The sequence below is a fragment of the Lampetra planeri genome, chromosome 5, assembly GCF_965212315.1.
Source record: "Lampetra planeri chromosome 5, kcLamPlan1.2.h2, whole genome shotgun sequence".
Taxonomy (NCBI): Eukaryota; Metazoa; Chordata; class Hyperoartia; order Petromyzontiformes; family Petromyzontidae; genus Lampetra; species Lampetra planeri.
This window is the reverse complement of record NC_136111.1, coordinates 22,060,263-22,077,948: the sequence shown is the minus strand read 5'-3', so window position 1 is coordinate 22,077,948 and position 17,686 is coordinate 22,060,263. Positions and strand designations below refer to the sequence as shown.

The window sequence follows — 17,686 nt, the reverse complement described above, 5'->3', positions numbered from 1 at the left end:
CGAGTACACAAAACACGGGCACATCCGAGGAATAAACTGTGGATTAAAACGAAATTTAGGAGTTCTTTTTTCAAGTGTTTCCTTTCTTGTATCAGCATTTCACTGTCACTCAGTATCATTACCAATGCTGTACCGGTGGTGAAAATTCCACATTCCCATCCTGTTTAACAGTCTCTTTATAGAATGACTATTTTTTTTCTTTCTGCAAAATTGTACCTATTTTAATGACCCCGGAATGATGATAGGCTGACTTTATATGAATACTTTATTTTTATGAGCAGTGATGTACAATTCTACCTCTGTAGATTGAATGCGGTTATTTTAATGCGATTTAGACCTGCAACTTAATGGAAAATTGTATTATTTATTTCCAGGCCTTGGTCAAGTTTGTGTTATGTAGCTAAAACAACTTATGTATGGAAATTGATTTTAATGGAATACATATTGATAAGCAGCAGCTTCTACATCAAAGGGGAAGTGAGCGTGGGGGGTTTTAAACAAATATTAAAGGATGAGAAAAAAAAGAGAGTTTAAAATCCGATATGTAATCTAGGTTTGTGCATTTGACTGTCTTGCTGATGATTCGTCCTCAGAAGAGTTTTGGCTTCTGAGAAACAAAAAAGCAACTGGGAGCTTTTGCCGAGGATGGAAGTACTTCGTGTTTATTGAGCAATAACAGGCGAAAATTAAGGTGAAGGCATTGCAGCAAAAATGTTAAATCGGGGAACGTTAAGCCGATGGCTCTTGAAGCAGATGCCGACGGGCAACTGGGGGGCAGTGGTTCTCAGCCTTTGTGGAATGGCAGCCCGCCCCCCCAAATCAGAACCACTGGCCTGTGCCCCTCCCCCACCAGTTTATTGAGGCCACAATACACACAGACCGCCCGTTCACACCTCTAAGTCAAAAGTGCTAGCAACTTGGCATTTGTTGCACCCTGTTCAACCCGTTTGCATTTCGTCGTCGGCAAAGTGTCGCCGCCGTTCCCTGTGCACGCGAGACATTGCTCCTGCACGGTATCCAGACTGCGGCCTGCGGATTGGGAACTCGGTGGTGTCTGGGGGGGAAACGTTGGATGGAAGTCGTTGGCCCGAGCAGAACCCTGAGCCACTGCAGTGCTTGCGCTGCGTTGCGTTGCATGGCGAAACCGGGAGATGTACGCACGCAGCTCATGGCTGAGCGCTACAGCACTGCGGGGTTTTTTGCCCGCTTGTTGCGAAGGTTAGTGGTTCGAACCCCACTTCCGCCCTGGTCAATGTTGTGGCGTCTTCTTCACCATGGATGGGTTTAAAAAATAAATAACCACTCGACGTTATTCGAATTTGAGGCCGTAGAAGAAAACACGTAGCGTGTGTTGTCGCCTCCTACCGTGAAAACTGAGCAAACTCATCCTGAAAAATACTTGAATACATACATTAGTCGACTGTACTGTATTAAAAGAATATCTATGCCTCGAGTGTTCTGGCTGGCTGCTGGCTGGGCACCTCTCAACCCCAACAGTAACTTGGTCGTCAGTGGGTGCGGGCCTCTCCCACCGAAGCTATGTGGGTGACTGGCTAAATGGGATTTCCCGGTGTTACAAATGAACATTGAATTGGGTTGAAATGGTGGGGAAAGGTTTGGAAGACGTTTTAATAAAAAATGACCAGCCAGCGGGCGTTCGACACTTCACGTGGTCTTAACGTGCACATAGCCTGGCACAAGCGCCGTGACGTCACCGCAACTTAGTGGCGAATGGCAGTTGTTGTTGGAAAGGGGCCATCCATAAATGACGTCACGCGATTTTGGACGAATTTTGACCCCCCCCCCCTTCGTCACACGGCGTCACAAAAAGTCAAACTCCCCCTCAAATATGACGTCACAAAGCTCTGCCCCCCCCACCCCCCAAAAAAATTAAACATGCTTCAAATCGCTTTAAAATATTGTCATTGCAGTGCGTATTTAATGTGCCGCTGCACTCTGATGTTGTAGTAGAACACATGTATTAAAAAGTCTACTTAATAAAGTAGAACGTGTTGTCTATATTTATTTAAAGTTGCGCATTTTGATGTGACGTCACATTTCTCAAACCGCCTCCCCCCCTCGTCACACATCGTCACAGATGTCGGACCCCTCCCCCTAGGTGCGTGACGTCATTTATGGACGGCCCCAAAGGGTTCATATGACGTCTGCAGCCACTGAAGGCTACATATCATCACTGCAATATGTGCATTTAAAAAAAAAACATTCTGGAATTAAGTCGCAAGGCTAAATTCCCTTTAAGAGGGTAGCACCTGTGTTTGTCATGGTGTGAGGATGATGTGGATGATGATATGCCTGCGTCGTGTACTGATAACAGACTTTCTGTCACCATATAAACCCAAAAACGTTGATTATGAATTCCTGTCACCATGTTCAAGTTTTCCAAAAGCCACTCCAACGTGCTCCCATATCCCCTCTTTATGTGGCCGGAGTGGCACCCAAAGGAGGGGACATACAGGAGAGAACGTCCACTGAAGGGATACAACGATCAATTCATGTGTAGCGCCAATATAGATGTCTGTATCGTATGACTGACAGAGGTGGCGAGTGCCTGTGGAGGCCTTCATCCATCAGCAGATAGATCATGACTGATAATAATAATGAAAGAAGGATAAGAATACTGCCTGCCTGGTACGAGGATACATACATGTATTTATATTAAGCGAGCTTGCAATGAAACTGAATTTACGAGTCTGACTTGTGTTTTAATTTAATACGTTATTGTCCAGCAAACGTTACATTTCCCAACAATGTGTACAGTCTATTTCAAGTGCTATTCAATTTTTATGTGTAATTTTACGGTGTCTTTTTTCCTCTCGAATCCGACAATGAGACTCGTGGCCTGGGAAATCTTAATTATTTTCGCCAATTGAATGACCAATGATGTTTCTAAGCAAACAAAACAAAAAGCACGTTACATTCTCGCCTCGCCCTATTCCATCATGCACGTCATTATTTCGTGGCATATCATCGAGGACCAAGAGCTCTCCGCGTGGAAAATATTGTAACTCTCCGTTTGAAAAGAATGTCAATATGATCCGTTGAGTTTTAACGTACAAATGCGAAAACGGTGCCACGATAAGCAGAAAGTGTGTTCCGGAGAAAATAAAATTAAATAATAATTACTCTTTGTGTCTTTCGGTAAAGTCACGACGTTTCGATCACAACACAAGCAATCGTCTTCAGGTGAAAAAATACAGCAGGCGGACTGCTGAGACAGGAAGACATGTAGCGGGAGAGCTACTGCAGCCAAATGTTATATAGGCTTGAGATGGGTACAACCCCAGGGTAACTGGGCAGGGCTGGAGATGGAATTTGCAAATAAATGTAAGATCGCAGAGCTAGGTATACCTCGGCTATTGTGTTGCTAGAGATTAGCATGTCAATCTGTTAATGTAACTCCACGGCTATGGTGCTGAAGCAGCCTTTGTATGGCTCGAGATTAGAGATTAGCATGTCAATGTGAGACGGCTCCCGCAGCAGCGGCTGTGTTAATGAGAGACATTCAGCCTATTAAATAACGAGCGCCACCGCCGAGGAAAACGGAGCAGCAGCTATGTTATTGAGATATTTAGCCTGTTAATGTAAAGACATTTAACAAGGTAATGTAACCCAGAGAGTCGGAAATAACTATCTACGGGACTTTACGGAAATACCCAAAAAATATTAATTCCTGCAGTCACGAAAGCTTTAAGTTGAAATAATAATAAAGATATTTAAGGAAATAAAGATTACACCTTCAAATCAGGGTTGTCTAGACACAAAATAATTGTATTTTAAGGGAGCCAGAATGGTGGTGTTTTTGTATTTGTAGTGATGTCGGGGATGTCACTGTATGGTGCCGGGTGCCGGCCTGAAAGGGCCGTGGCGCGCGATGCACCGTCATCGCGTACACCCCGTAGACGGGTGTAGTACCAGCCCTAGCGGGGCTTTGTGAGCGCTGGGATAGCACGCGCACCACGCATGGCGTGCAGTGCGGGCTCCCACAAGGGAAAGTGGGAGAGTGTCAAGCCCAGGGGCAGGGTTGCCCCGGGCCATGGCACTCTGGTTGACCCCGTAGACACGTGATCCGGAGTGTCCACAGAGAGGGCCCCAGGTGGGGGGACTAGGGGGTGATCACGTGTCCGGGGAGAGCTCTCGAGAGGGATCGAGAGGGAGCTAGAACGCTCGAGAAGGCGGGTGGGGCCAAGGGCGGAGCAGCCCCGACCCAGGGGGATATAAGGTGGGTCCCTGAGAGGAACCGGGGTCGCTGCATTCTACAAGCTGAAGCTCCACGTCCTACACGCTTGAAGCTCTACAGGCATCAACACGTGGCCGGGACCCGAGTGAGGGTCAGACCCTTCGTAGCTGTAACTCCTCCGTATAGGGTAGTTAGCTGGGTGGCCACCACCCGAGGCTGTATCTGGTGAAGGAGCAGTTACCCCCGTTGTGTTACGTGTTGATGTTACAAATAAATGCGTTGCCTCTAAAGAACAACGTCTGCGACTCAGTTGGACTCACGACATATTGATTCCTAGCAGCAGGGATCACAGAGCAGGTGGGAGCTGTGGAAATTTTACCGTATTCTCCCAAATATAAGACGCATACCTCCCTCCCCCCTCCAACTCCCCATCTCCGTATTTTAAAACAAACTTTGGGTATGCGTTTTATCATCCAGTCTCTGTGCCCGTGCGCACTGCATATGCGTGGATGACCAGATCTGTGTATACGATTGTTCAAACAAGTTTGCAGAGCGTGTCTGAATTTTTGTTGCAACCCTGATGGACAACGTCCAGGTTGACGAGCAGCGCATTCGATTAGAGGTGGCTTGCACATACCACTCTGTCCTCCGTACTCCTGCGGCTCTTTTGAGATTCACGCTGTCTGCAGACTGCCAGAGCCACAGGCCACGCAACCTTCCAATGCAGGAGTTCAACATTCACGCACCTCCGATGAGCACGGTTGGCTACGTACGGTGTGAAAGAAGTTCAACATACATCATACATACGAACAAGAATGATCATCATCATCGCTAAAGCACATTGGACGGAAGCATTCCCGAACGGCCAATCGTTTATTACACTGTGGAACCATTTTTTTTTGTTCCTGGGTAGTAAGTGTTATTTACTAATTGCTTATGGCTCAAAGTACAGAAAATGGCTATTATTCCCCACAAACTTGGCTTTTGTGACCAGGACAGTGATATTTTGAAATTTACCTATTTTCCAGAGTAAACTTGGAGTAACCTCTAGAACATTCTATAACTTTCCAGTGATATAAATACGTAGTATAAATACAGGGGCCTTAAGCCCACCAGTTCAGTTTGGTTCCAGCTGCCTAAGTGGATGCATATCTGCATTTTCTTAGATGGCGTCAAGAGGCTGCATTTTGCTATGTCTGCAGCCAATTTATCAAGACAAGAGCGAAAAAGTACTCTGTGGAAGCATCTGCTAAGATGTGTGAGGCCTATAAGGCATATTTCGGCATGCCTGTCGGGGATCAAGACAAACCCTGGGCACCTCATTTCACTTGCGAGTAATGCAAACAAACTCTAGAAAGTAAGATGGACAATTATTGCTCGGATTTTAAATAAAAAAATTTGTAAAAGTTTTTCATTTTTAAATCTTTTACAATTTTCAATGTTATTGAAAAAATATATATCAAATATGAAAAATGATGCGAGAATCTCTTCCACATTAGTCATGGGTGAAATAAATTTATTTTTGTAGGATGGTACAGAGGGGAAAAGAGAGCCATGAAGTTTGCTATCCCAAGAATTTGTCGGGAACCCACTGACCACTCAAGCAACCGCTAATTCTGCACAGTGGACCCTTCCAAACATCGGACTGGCAAGAATGCACCTGCCATCACGTATCCGAACCTTCCTTCATTCATCGCCCCGGTGCCACACTGCCATGAGCTCCCTGTACCCACTCCTCCGGAGAGAGAGCAGCCGTCTTTAGAAGAGAGCAGCAAGTCAAATTGTGAGGAAGACATTGTAGATCCAGATGACAATTTCAGAGGTGGAGCTGAGGAGAGAAACCCATACTACCAAACAAAAAGACCTCAACGACTTGATCAGAGATCTTGGTCTCACCAAGCCCGATGCCTAGCTGTTGACGTCTAGGCTCAAGCAGTGGAACTTGTTGGATAAAAGTGTTCAAGTCGCAGATCAGAGAAAGCGTCACCAACCTTTTTGCAGCTTATTCACCCGTCAAGATGGGCTCTGCTTCTGCCACAATGTGACATGTCTGTTCAAGGCAATCAGAATCGCCTGTAACCAGAATGAGTGGCGCCTCTTCATTGACAGCTCATCCAGGAGCCTCAAAGCCGTGCTGCTCTATAATGGTAACAAGTACCCGTCTCTTCCCCTGGCTCACTCGGTGCACCTCAAAGAGGATGACAACAGCATCAAGACCTTGCTGGACGCCTTGAAGTATGATGCGTATGGCTGGGAAGACATCAGAGACTTCAAAATGGTGGCATTCCTGATGGGTCTCCAAGGCGGGTATACCAAGTTTCCCTGCTATCTTTGCCTTTGGGACAGCAGGGACACCAAGGCGCACTACCACAGGTGGGACTGGCGACAGAGGACCAATTTCTCTGTGGGGAGGAACGAACAACGTCAAGTGGGAGCCACTGGTGAACCCCTGGAAGGTGCTGATGCCACCACTGCACATCAAATTGAGCCTTATGAAACAATTTGTCAGAGCTGTAGATATGGAGTCAGCAGCCTTGAATTACCTTCAAGACTTCTTCCCTAAGCTGTCTGAGGCAAAGGTCAAAGCCGGTGTCTTCGTCGGACCACAGAAAAAGATAATCCAGGAGTATAATGAATTCCCCAAGAAGCTCACTAGTAAGGAGAAAGTGGCTTGGAACAGCTTTGTCGCAGTGGTTCGTGGCTTCCTGGGCAATCACAAGGTCGAAAACTATGTGGAGCTGGTTGAGACTCTGGTGAAGAACTACGGCACAATGGGCTGTAGGATGTCCCTCAAAGTCCATATCCTTGATGCTCATCTTGATAAATTCAAGGAAAACATGGGAGCGTACTCGGAGGAGCAAGGCCAGCGCTTCCACCAGGATATACTGGACTTTGAACGCCGCTACCAAGGACAGTATAACGGGAGATGATGGAAGACTACATTTGGGGGCTGATTCGTGAAAGTGATTTACAGTATATTTGTAAATCTCGAAAAACTACTCACTTCTAAATCTATTGTAGGCATTTTGTTGTTGTTTTCTTTTTTACTTTATGTCAACGAAAATACACAAATTCGCCCGTTTTCTCATTGAAAATATGGTAAATTTCAAAATATCACTGTCCTGGTCACAAAAGCAAAGTTTGTCGGGAATAATAGCCATTTTCTATACTTTTTAGGCATAACCAATTACGAAATAACACTTACTACCCAGGAACAAAAATTGTGTTACAGTGTTATTGTTAAACGGGTTGGCCATTCAAGAAAATCACGAAAGCCGCACAAGGATTGTAAATCCTTTACAATTATTGCTCCATTGGTTTTCTTTCTTAACGTTCAATAAAAGTAAATTGTGGGTATGTTTTTTTTACTTTTTCTTTAAAGTGTGATATGGTATGCGACTTTTCATTGTACGACATGCCTATTCGGACTGTGTTGTTTCATATCAATAATTCATTAAGTCGACATGAGTAACATACACACGGCTTTGTGGAAAGTAGGGGTGGGGTGGTTGGAAGGGGGGGGGGTCACCCGTTGGGTATGTATGTTGCCAAACAGAGACCGTGGGTATGTAATGTATCACTATGCATGTGCACCCTTATCCTGCAGATTACCAGACGTCCCGGAAAGGAAGACGCACCCCGCACTCCCCCCCCCCCTTCCCCAAACTTGTGCGCGGTGTCTAGAACGTCATCCACACCTGGTCACAAAGACAAATATCCCACTTAATAGCTGTAACAGACTGTTGGGGCATTGAAGGCCGGCACTGTGGTACACGAGGGGGGGGGGGTGGATGGGCCAGCAACGCTACGCAAGCACACAGCGACCGGATTATGAGACGCACCCCAAGCGTTTGCTTTAAAAAAATAACAGCGGGGGGGGGGAACGGGGGGAACGGTACCACTGCCCTTAGTTCCACCTGGCTGCATGAGTTAATGACGCCGGATCGCCTCTGCAAAATATAAATTCAATTGCGCTGGCAAAGCTGCATTTTTGTTATAACGTGACAAACGTGTAACTTATTTTATTTATATTTTTTATCATTATTATTATTTCTTTTTTACCTCCGTGACTTTACCGAAAAAACCTAAGAGTGTGTAACTTGTATGAGGGAGATCTTTTTTCTTTTACCGCTGGAACACTGAGAGCGGACATGAGTCCGGGTGGCTCACAGGAGTCGAGAGCCTTGAGCCGGCACCGCTGGCATCCTTGTATTTACATCTGGACGGCAGCATCTGATCAAACGACTGCATCTCAAGCATCGGGTCGAGTTGATGGTCTCTGCCCGGTCACCAAGGAGTGTTTAAAAAAAAAACGTTACATTTTGCTTTGTCACTTAATTCGGGAGCGTTTCAACTTCGGAGGCTTAATAACATTTTGGTTTCAGTTGATAAGCGAAGAACAACGCTTTTCAGGGAATGTGAAAGTTGCGCCCTTAGGGTGGGTGGCCTATTGAAGTGACTTCAGAAGACGCTTTGCTGCACAACATCTCCCGGGCTACTTTCTGCTGACACAAGGTATGTATGTATGTATGCATGTAGAACTTATTTTCGCATCGCGCGTAGCCGACCGTTCTAATCGGAGGTGCGGGGGAAGGACAACAAACTGAACACAAGCAGTTATAAAGAAATGAGTTTTCACTCCAGGTGATTTAAAAGTGCACAGCCCCAGTGGCTTCCTAATATCGGATGGAAGAGGATTCCAGACGGAAACATGAGTGCATCTGAAAGCGCGCGATGCAGTGACCGCCTTTCTTCGACGGGCAGCCAAAAGCCGATGCTGTGAAGATGTATGTGACATGCTGCCAGTAAGAGAGTCCGGAGTGGAATACGTCTTCGATCTTGTGACACGATGCCGACGGAACGACAGATCGATTGGGATACAATGCGGCGAAAGGGAATAGAGAATGGGGAGGGAATAGAGAGCATCCGAAACAATCAGCGCATGCATTAGTGGCCGAAGCCTGGAAGCCTTAAGTTGGCGCGTATTCCACAGACGTTGGGAAGCTCCGTCAGAAGTGGGAAGAGAATTCCATAAATCTTCACTCTCCAGTTTGTATTCAACTCATGAGGTTTAGTTGATCGGGAGGTAATGTTTCCGCCGGTATAAAAATCCCAATCAGTCCTAATAACACTGAATTCCATGGTGGGCGTGGAGGCGCGATTGTTGAATGGCGGGACCGTTTGTGATAGCGACTGCTTCGGGAGGCCATCATCCAGCAGTCGATTGATCAAGACTGATGATGACAATGCGAGCAACGACAAACGTGGCTGTGGTGAACGGAAGAAAAAAAAATCCACTGAGCCAAGTGTTTGTTTAAGGGGATGGTGATGCCGGGAGATTCCTTCTACCGGGCTGACGTTTTGTAAACCGCGCACGTGTCGTCAATTCGCTGCACAGCTGACCGGTAAGAAAAAAAAAACACGTTAATGTAGAAGTGAAGAAAGAGACAGTGAGCGATACTGACTCCAGCTTTATCAATCCAAAGTGTTTAACATCAACGAAGGCAAATCCAATGACCAGAATTTATGCATTGTCAATATATCGGACCGAATCCCGTTTTTTGGCTACGTGCTACCAACATAGTTCCGATTTCAAAATACGCACACACATCAGCTCCATATATAACCCCCGTTGAGGATGCAGACCCATGGCTTTGCTAGACGAAAATTGGTATTGAATGTTCTCTACATCACAGGACCAAACAATATTCACATTTTTCAGAGTTGCAGAAAGCTGAAATAGCTTTCAAAGGTTTTTGCATTCTGCCCCCCCTCTCCTATTACTGTCTCCCCCCCCCACCCTCCCCCCTCTAACAACAAGCTCGTTCCAACAAGCTCGAACCCTGTGGGCAAGCAAAAAGAGGCCCCATAATTTGAAAATAAACACGAAAATGTGGCCGTTTGTTGTACCGCACACACGCGAGACGCTTTGCAGCCCCAGATGTCTTTTGCACATGAAAGAGCATGCTCAGCAAGATTGGCAATCTTGCCATTTTTCGCCATTCATTGCCGAGTTTAATCCCACAGCCTCGCACGCCAGCCGAGGCAGGTGACACGACACCGTGTTCCGCCTGTTTAAGGAACAGCGGGGGGCGGCGGGGGGGGTTCTTCCGCCCACGTTTCCTGTCATCTCCCTCGGCGGAACGTTGGATAATGGTCCGTGTGAAGAAAAAAATATCGGTCCCTGACCAACTCGTGGCAAAGGTTCTTGAAAGGCAGCGAACAGACGCAGCGGCAGAGCGAGGGACATATGCACCGCGTAGAAGTTGGTTCTGCGAGAGGGCTGGATTGTCACGTCGGCAATCCTAGCGCAGGTTTCGTAAAAATGTTGCGAATAACGCTGAGAAATTTGCGAAGAAGCGTACAGAGGGGGTGGTGTGTGCTGGGAATGAAACTGAGAAACAAGAAGTGGAACACCCAAAAAGCCTCTTATGGATAATATTGGTTGTGAAAGCCTCCTTCGTGTTAAACAGACCAGAGAATATATGCACTTTGGAGCCATAATTTGTCTCTTTGGAAAAGTGAAGTGGGTGTGTTAACAGACGAGGTCACAAAAAGGGATGACGGCAAATGACGGCCCCTCCCCCCCCCCCCCCTTTTATAAACTATCATCATCACACGAACTCCGGTCATCCTCGCAGCAGTGGCGGCGGCTTGTGGCTACGCCATCAGACAAAGACGGCGGTCACCGCATCGCGAGCTTTTAGATGCGCTTCCGCGGCCGTCTGGAACGTTCTTCCTTCCGATATTAGGAAGCCGCTGGAGCGATGCCCTTTACAATCATCATCTAGATTGAAAACTCATTTCTTTATAACTCCTGTTCTCCTTCCCCCGCACCTCCGATTAGCGTGGTTGGCTACGTATGGTGCGAAAGAAGTTCAACGTACAGACATATACACTGCTCCCGATCATTACCCCTTCCGCTGTAGGGCAGCGAGCTCAGATGCCCTCATTCCTTCCCTAATGTTGAGGGTGTATTACGCCCAAGCTTGATATACGTTATATGTTGTTTTTCTATTCTTTTGAATTCCCACTGTATTTCTGGGTTCTTTAATGACAATAAAAAATGCTTGCAAAAATAAGACTTAACTAGGCAGTTGCAGCCAAAGTAGGGAACGTGCCCTAGTGGACGTTTCGACATGGAGATGGAGCGATGCAGGGACCAGATGGATTGTTGCTTTACGAGATCATGAGTGATGGTGGCTCTTTGGGAAGGCCTTCACCCAGCGGTGGATAGATCATGGCTCACGATGATGATAAAAAAACCTTCTTTAATAATTTCGTAGTAAACCTACGTAAACAAACACCACAATAACGATGGCAATTTGCGGAACGTTGACATGTAATTACGTGAATATTATAAAGGATAATTATACAAGTACGCTGTGTACTAATTGGAAAAGACAATCAATGAAATGGTTCTATGGGAGTCTTGTGGGAGGAAGGTGGTGGGGGGGGGGGTGAGGAAGCGCTGAGCGGAGGCCCCGGGTAGGAGGGTTTCGTAGACTGGATGTTGTAGCTGGCCGCCTCTAGAACTGATCACTGTGACATACAGTTCCTGAGGATAACCAAATAAAAAAAATTATGCCATTTATTTACTCGAGAAAGCCCCCTTCTGAGACTCCCACGATTATCCTTTTCATCAGAATCCTGCAATTGGGATGTTTGATCAGTTCTATTTGAGTGTTTGGATTCGTGTGGGAGCAAACCGGGGTGCTCCGGAGGAAATCCACCTCGCTCTATACGAGGGGGAGACGCTCAGCACTGCCATTTCCTGGTCACCAGACACAAAGATCCTCAGTATAGCCTCAACAGACTGTTGGGGCAAGTCCTGTTAGCCATCACCTATGAAGGCCGGCACGGCACACGAGGGGATGGGTGACCAGCACCGCGCCCGACCGCTTTTGTCTCCCCGAGTAGCGATGTTGACATTTGACACGAGGTACTAAGGTGATGCTGAGTCGACCTAAGGGAGGCCTAGGACCGAATCAGATAATCTCCACTGGTGTTGGCTGTGAGTGAGAATCGGACTCGGGTCACCGGGTTCGTAACGTAGCGCGCTAACCGCTCCACTACCACTCCCCAGTGATCATCCATGTTTGGCAGGAGGGAGCATCATTGCTAGCAAAGTTTCCCCAATTCATAAAAAAATAATTTAATGACTAACTTGGATAATTTAACGCATAGGCTTTCGCGACCAATATTATGAGTCATAATTGAGTTTTGGGTTAGATCGCGTAAGTGAAATGCGTTGTGTCTTACATCCTCCTCCACCCGACAGGGCCAACTAATCAAATTGTCCCGTGAACAAACGTGGCCAATTTATTCCTTCTTCAACAGCACCACCGCTTCGTTGGAGCGTCATCCACACACATTTAACAATTGGGTGGTACGACGTTTCACTTCTAGTTGCAACCAACATTATGAGACAGAAATCCGATTTATAGAAACGGCTGCCTCCAAACTGGTGTTGAAAAAGAGCAGAAAACCCTTTTAAAAATTCGTTCTTTTTAAAATTAAACGCATTGTACCACATTTACAACCCAAAAGTGACAGATTCACGGTGCTTGAAATGGGGTCCTCTCACTTGCCTCTCCAACACAGGCCATCTGTTCATTCTGCCCACCTCATTTTCCCCATCGACTTCAAAGGTGCAGCCTTGGACGGTGCCGCGTGGACCACACAAGGACCAGGAGAGCTTTGAGGCTCAGCGTAATGAGGTGCGTGCTGTGACAGCACGAACCCAGAAACGAGAAGGCAATTGCATCGGAGTGTTCGGTGGGCTGGTGTATTATTCTGCTCTCCCGAGAACTGCATACAAATTTCATTGAGTATTTTTTCAGATGCAGTTTGAATCAAATATTAATTAGATACGTGTGTGTGTGAATTATGTATGAATACATAGCATTCGTTTTGTACAAAAATTATTTGTCACGGGTTTATGTTAAATTGAATAAATGGAGATTATCCTTAATTGGTCGTAAGTTATTTCTTGCTCACACGAGCACCCAGTGTTCCGTCTCCTCTTTACAGCCTTGGGACAGGAGTGAGAATTCCATATTCTTAGGGCAGGGAAGAGTCTATTTCATAGGACTGCCACTGTTGACTTCCCCACAAAGTGATACTCATATGATCGACCCCCAGAGGGACGGTGAGCCGAGTCAACCCCCACAGCCGGGAATTGAAGTTGCAACCCTCCGATTGCAAGCCGCTCCCTCTGCCGCCGTAGCCACCTGGCCTGACACTGTCACGATGACGGAATCATCTCCCGAGGGCAATCATCGCCATCAACGACATCATCATCATCATCACCGGCGTAATCACCGCCACTCCTACGGTAGCAACACGACAGTGGGGAGAGTTCCATTGCAACCCGATTCACCGTGAAGCCGACAATGACGCAGAACTCACCGCTCAAGTAAAGGTGAGTGAGTCTCGGTCAGCCTCTCGTGGTCACTGTGCTTTGCCGAGAACAGAGACGTCACATCCTTCCAGCCCTTGAGCCTGGCCCCCTGAACCTATGAGGAGATAAACACACAGGCGCTCACAAAAGACAACGGCAACCCTGGTGTAGCCTTGCATAGACCATGAGGGGGGCGAGTGCTATTAGTGAGCATCGGTTAAGATCTGCACGGTGCACCGCGGAGAGGATGATGTGAAGAGCGCGGCCCTCGCTGATGATTCGAGTCAACGTAGGGAAGGCCGCGGACCGGTTCTGATATCTCACTCGCCGCTGATGTTAGGTCTCCGGGTTTGTCGCGCGGCACGCTAACGACTGTGCCATGACTGCCTCGTACGTGGACGGCGAGGGTTGCGTTCCCGACTTGCGAATGAATCCATAAAATCCGGAAACCGAACCTCGGCACGGAATCTCGGAAAGATCCGTGTCGGTTCCGGATTAACCCAAAAACATGACCACCCGAACTGAAATAACGTGGCCTTTTGGGTGATGTGACTCTTGTTGTGAGCGGGAAGATGTTTTAAATGAGAGGACGATCAGAAAATCACAAAGGGATATGAAATAGGCCTTAACCACCCCCCCCCCCCAAAAAAAATTGTCATCCGAAAAAATTAGGCACATGCAGGCAGCATCCAGAGCCGCAAAACAGAGCAAGCACGTGCTGTTAAAAGCGTTTAAAAGCTGCTCTGTACCTCCATTAAACATCTTTCACCCACCAAATGACATATTGCCTAAAGACCTTGCGTTATATTTTGTCTTCTTCCTTTTGGCTGATGTGTCAAAAGGAAAACAGAGACATGATATGTAATTTAATGATATATAATTTTGATGGGGGTTTGTATCGAAAATGACTAATTTAGGCAAAAGCTGCCAAACGTGTGAATATGCAGACACATCCCATAAACACATTATCTCCTTTTAAACAACGTGTGCTCCTTGCGAGAGATTTATACCAACTGCCAAGATATTTTTTTGCCTACGCAAGGGGAAAACATGCAATAAACGATTATCCAGCGTCATGAGCCGTACTTTAATGAAACGAGGCATGCATACATCTTGTCGGTGTTGTGGCAGTCAGCCGTTTTGTAATCCGTTGTTAGGGAATAGTTTACTTTTCGAAGGGTCAAGGAGGATGTAATCAACAAAAACGGGACAATCATAGCAGCAGCAAAACAAATTGAGTCATCAGCTGCCTTGCCATTTGATGTTGTCGGATGTTACGCACACCGTGATGCACGCTCATCTCATCTGACGGTGATATGCCGTCGTTGGCTAAGGGGTCTCTGCTGCAAAGAATTTAAATGGGGTCTGCTCCATGTCAAATCTCTCCTCTCTCTATTCCATGGCCCGGTGCCTGCTCTCCCTCTCGCCCGCACAGTCTACGAAAGCTTCGCCGCTGCTTTGCATTAATGTAGCTTCGTTGGACTTCTTGCGCACCGTACGTAGCCAACCGTGCTCATCGTACGTGCGAAACGCAGCCACCTGCAACGTTGTGTATTGCGCAACGGCAACCCAAGCGCACCGATGACATCTCTACAAATCGCAGCATTGCCTCCATAATGCACGACGGAATGAGACAGTTTGCGCACGCCCGATGAATGTGCAGCGCATTGGAATTTTTATGGCTCCTTCGTTTTGGCATTTTTTTGTGTGTGCCGGTGGAGAGTGCGTGACGGATCGACGAGCACTGTGCTTATCGCCGACTTGTTGCGGCAGCAGCTCGGCTCGACTAAGCAAAGCCAGAGCCAAGGCTCGCTCCAATTACCGGCGCCGAGGCCACGTTGATCTGAAGCGCAACAACAAAAAACCCTTTGCAGCAACACACCCTGAACTTTATCTGCAAAACAAAGAAAATCCCATATTGCCCGCTCGCCTGCGCGCCGAGGTCCGATGCTGCCGGCGGGGGGCGGTGCGGGGCGGGGGAGCGAATGGGGAAGCGGTGGGACGGGGTTGAGGTCGACTCTACTGGGCTGCCTGTTCCCTGCCTTATCAGCACTGCTCTCCCGCAGTGAGCATCTACATCACTGGCGCAGCAGCACGCAGTGGCGCGGGCTGTCCAAGGTGCGTGCCATGGAATCAATGAATCGCAGCTGCCTTTATTCAGGACGGTCTTCACGAATGAATCAAACAAGCATCAGTTATAAATTTGCTGCGCTTTGTTGTGATCTGTATGAATACATATTTTTTTTGTGATATACATGCACGTGCGTATGCGGGTAGTCACACATATGTTTGCATGGGGAGATGTACTGTTGGAAATATGTCCATGTGAAATACTGTCCTGTATATGAGCAGTGATAGCGACGTGGTTCAGGAACTGCAATTTGAACCGAGTTAGATTCCTGGCCACGGCTAACATCAGTGGCGAGAGATATCTGAGCCTGTCCTGGGCCCTCCCTTCACAATCACACATTGACCGGTGTGGCAAAGTATTGTAAAAAAAAACATGATCGACCACCTTGACCATGAGAGATGATGAGAGCTTGGGGAGGCCTTCTTTTAGCAGTGGACACATTTTGTTGGCTATTGATAATGATGAGTGTGTGATGCATGCTAGTGCTGAAAGATATCCCAAAGGGTTCCATCATTACTTATGATAATTATCAGAATGTTTGTTTGTGCAAAGAATTATAACTCTTTGCACAAACAAACACAAAATAAATATGCAATTAAATCTGAACTAAAATTTGACTTGCATAACGTGACAGTTTTACAAGCATATATTACCACACGTTGTTCACGGTGAAATGATACATGGGGCTTCGTTATATGAATACATTACGGTATATATAAATAATATATTCATCAAATGTGTTAATGAGTCAATAGGTACAAGTATCCGTGGACTCACACGCACACACGTACATAATACCGTGTCAGGGAAGGCTGCCAGGCAATTACACAACATCTACTCTGCAACTCCATCTCCCGTCTCTTGCATGTTTCACAGATAAATATTCCGCGTGTAACCGTGCATTCCTCAGCCTGTGGGATGGAGATGTTGAATCATTTTCACTTTATTTTATTTGGCCACCGGTAGCAACACGTTGCATTAAAAAAAATCTGTATCGCCGTCGGTCGTGTGCCCGATCGCGCGAGCATCGTTCGCAGTGCAGAGGGCGGACCCCTTGAGTTGTCCTCCTTCGTTCGCACGGCTGCTGATGCAGATGCCGACCAGCAACGACAATGTCACATTCAGGTGATCAAGCCAGACAACCGCGTCAGGAGCAGCGGAGTGTATCGCTGTGATGCCTCCGTCGTATTTGTGGATCGGGGCATTGCGTCGTTACGTGTTGTACCGTCTGTTCTGGACGGCCACAGTCGCACACTGCTACTGGAGAGTTTTTGATGCTCAATTTGTGCATCGGGTTTCCGCACATTGCCATGGTTTGTGCAATGGATGCGGTTTAGGGTGGACCATGAGCTTCGTGGCAGATCAAAAGCAAGGAATCTCTTGAGTGACACAACATTCGGGTGGGTGGGTGGGGGGTGCCCGAGTGAGTTGTCTAATTGAGAGTGGGGTGGTGTGACAGCATGAGTAACTGATGGACATGCAGGGCCATCAACGGGGAGGGGACTGGGGCGGTGGCAATTTGACCCAGGCTTTAAATCCGGAGGGGGGGGGAGGTGGGCTCAAAGAGGTACAAAAAGGGGGGGCCTCATCCGGCACGTTGCACCGGGCCTCCAAAAGCCTTTTGGCGGCCGTTTCTGGAAGTGGAGGGTGATGAGTGACTTGGGGGAATGAGCCAGGGCCGCCCTTGAGATACGCTTGTGAGATACGCGGAGGGTGAATGAGGCTCCAAATCCGCTGGACTTTGACGGCTTTGTGTGTGGCTGTGTGTGGGCTCTGCTGAACCTGAATGAGATTATTAAATTCGGTCATTTATCATTTTGACTATTTTGCGTATTTTTTTTTTTTGGGGGGGGGAGGGGGGGTCTCTATTGAAGTCAGAGCCCACTGTAGTCACAGTAAATCTTGTGCCAACCCCAATAGGATTTCATGGTTAACCGAGGGAAGAGGCCTTAGG

General features: G+C 47.2%; 1 protein-coding gene across 1 annotated transcript in view; it reads right to left on the bottom strand.

Moving 5' to 3' along the window:
* Positions 1-17,686, bottom strand: part of LOC144719147 (uncharacterized) — a 44,010-nt gene that overhangs the window by 4,783 nt on the left and 21,541 nt on the right. Inside the window, exon 3 of the mRNA XM_078595020.1 lies at positions 13,610-13,716. Coding sequence (XP_078451146.1) covers positions 13,610-13,716 — 107 coding nt within the window. The remainder of the gene's footprint in view (positions 1-13,609; positions 13,717-17,686) is intronic.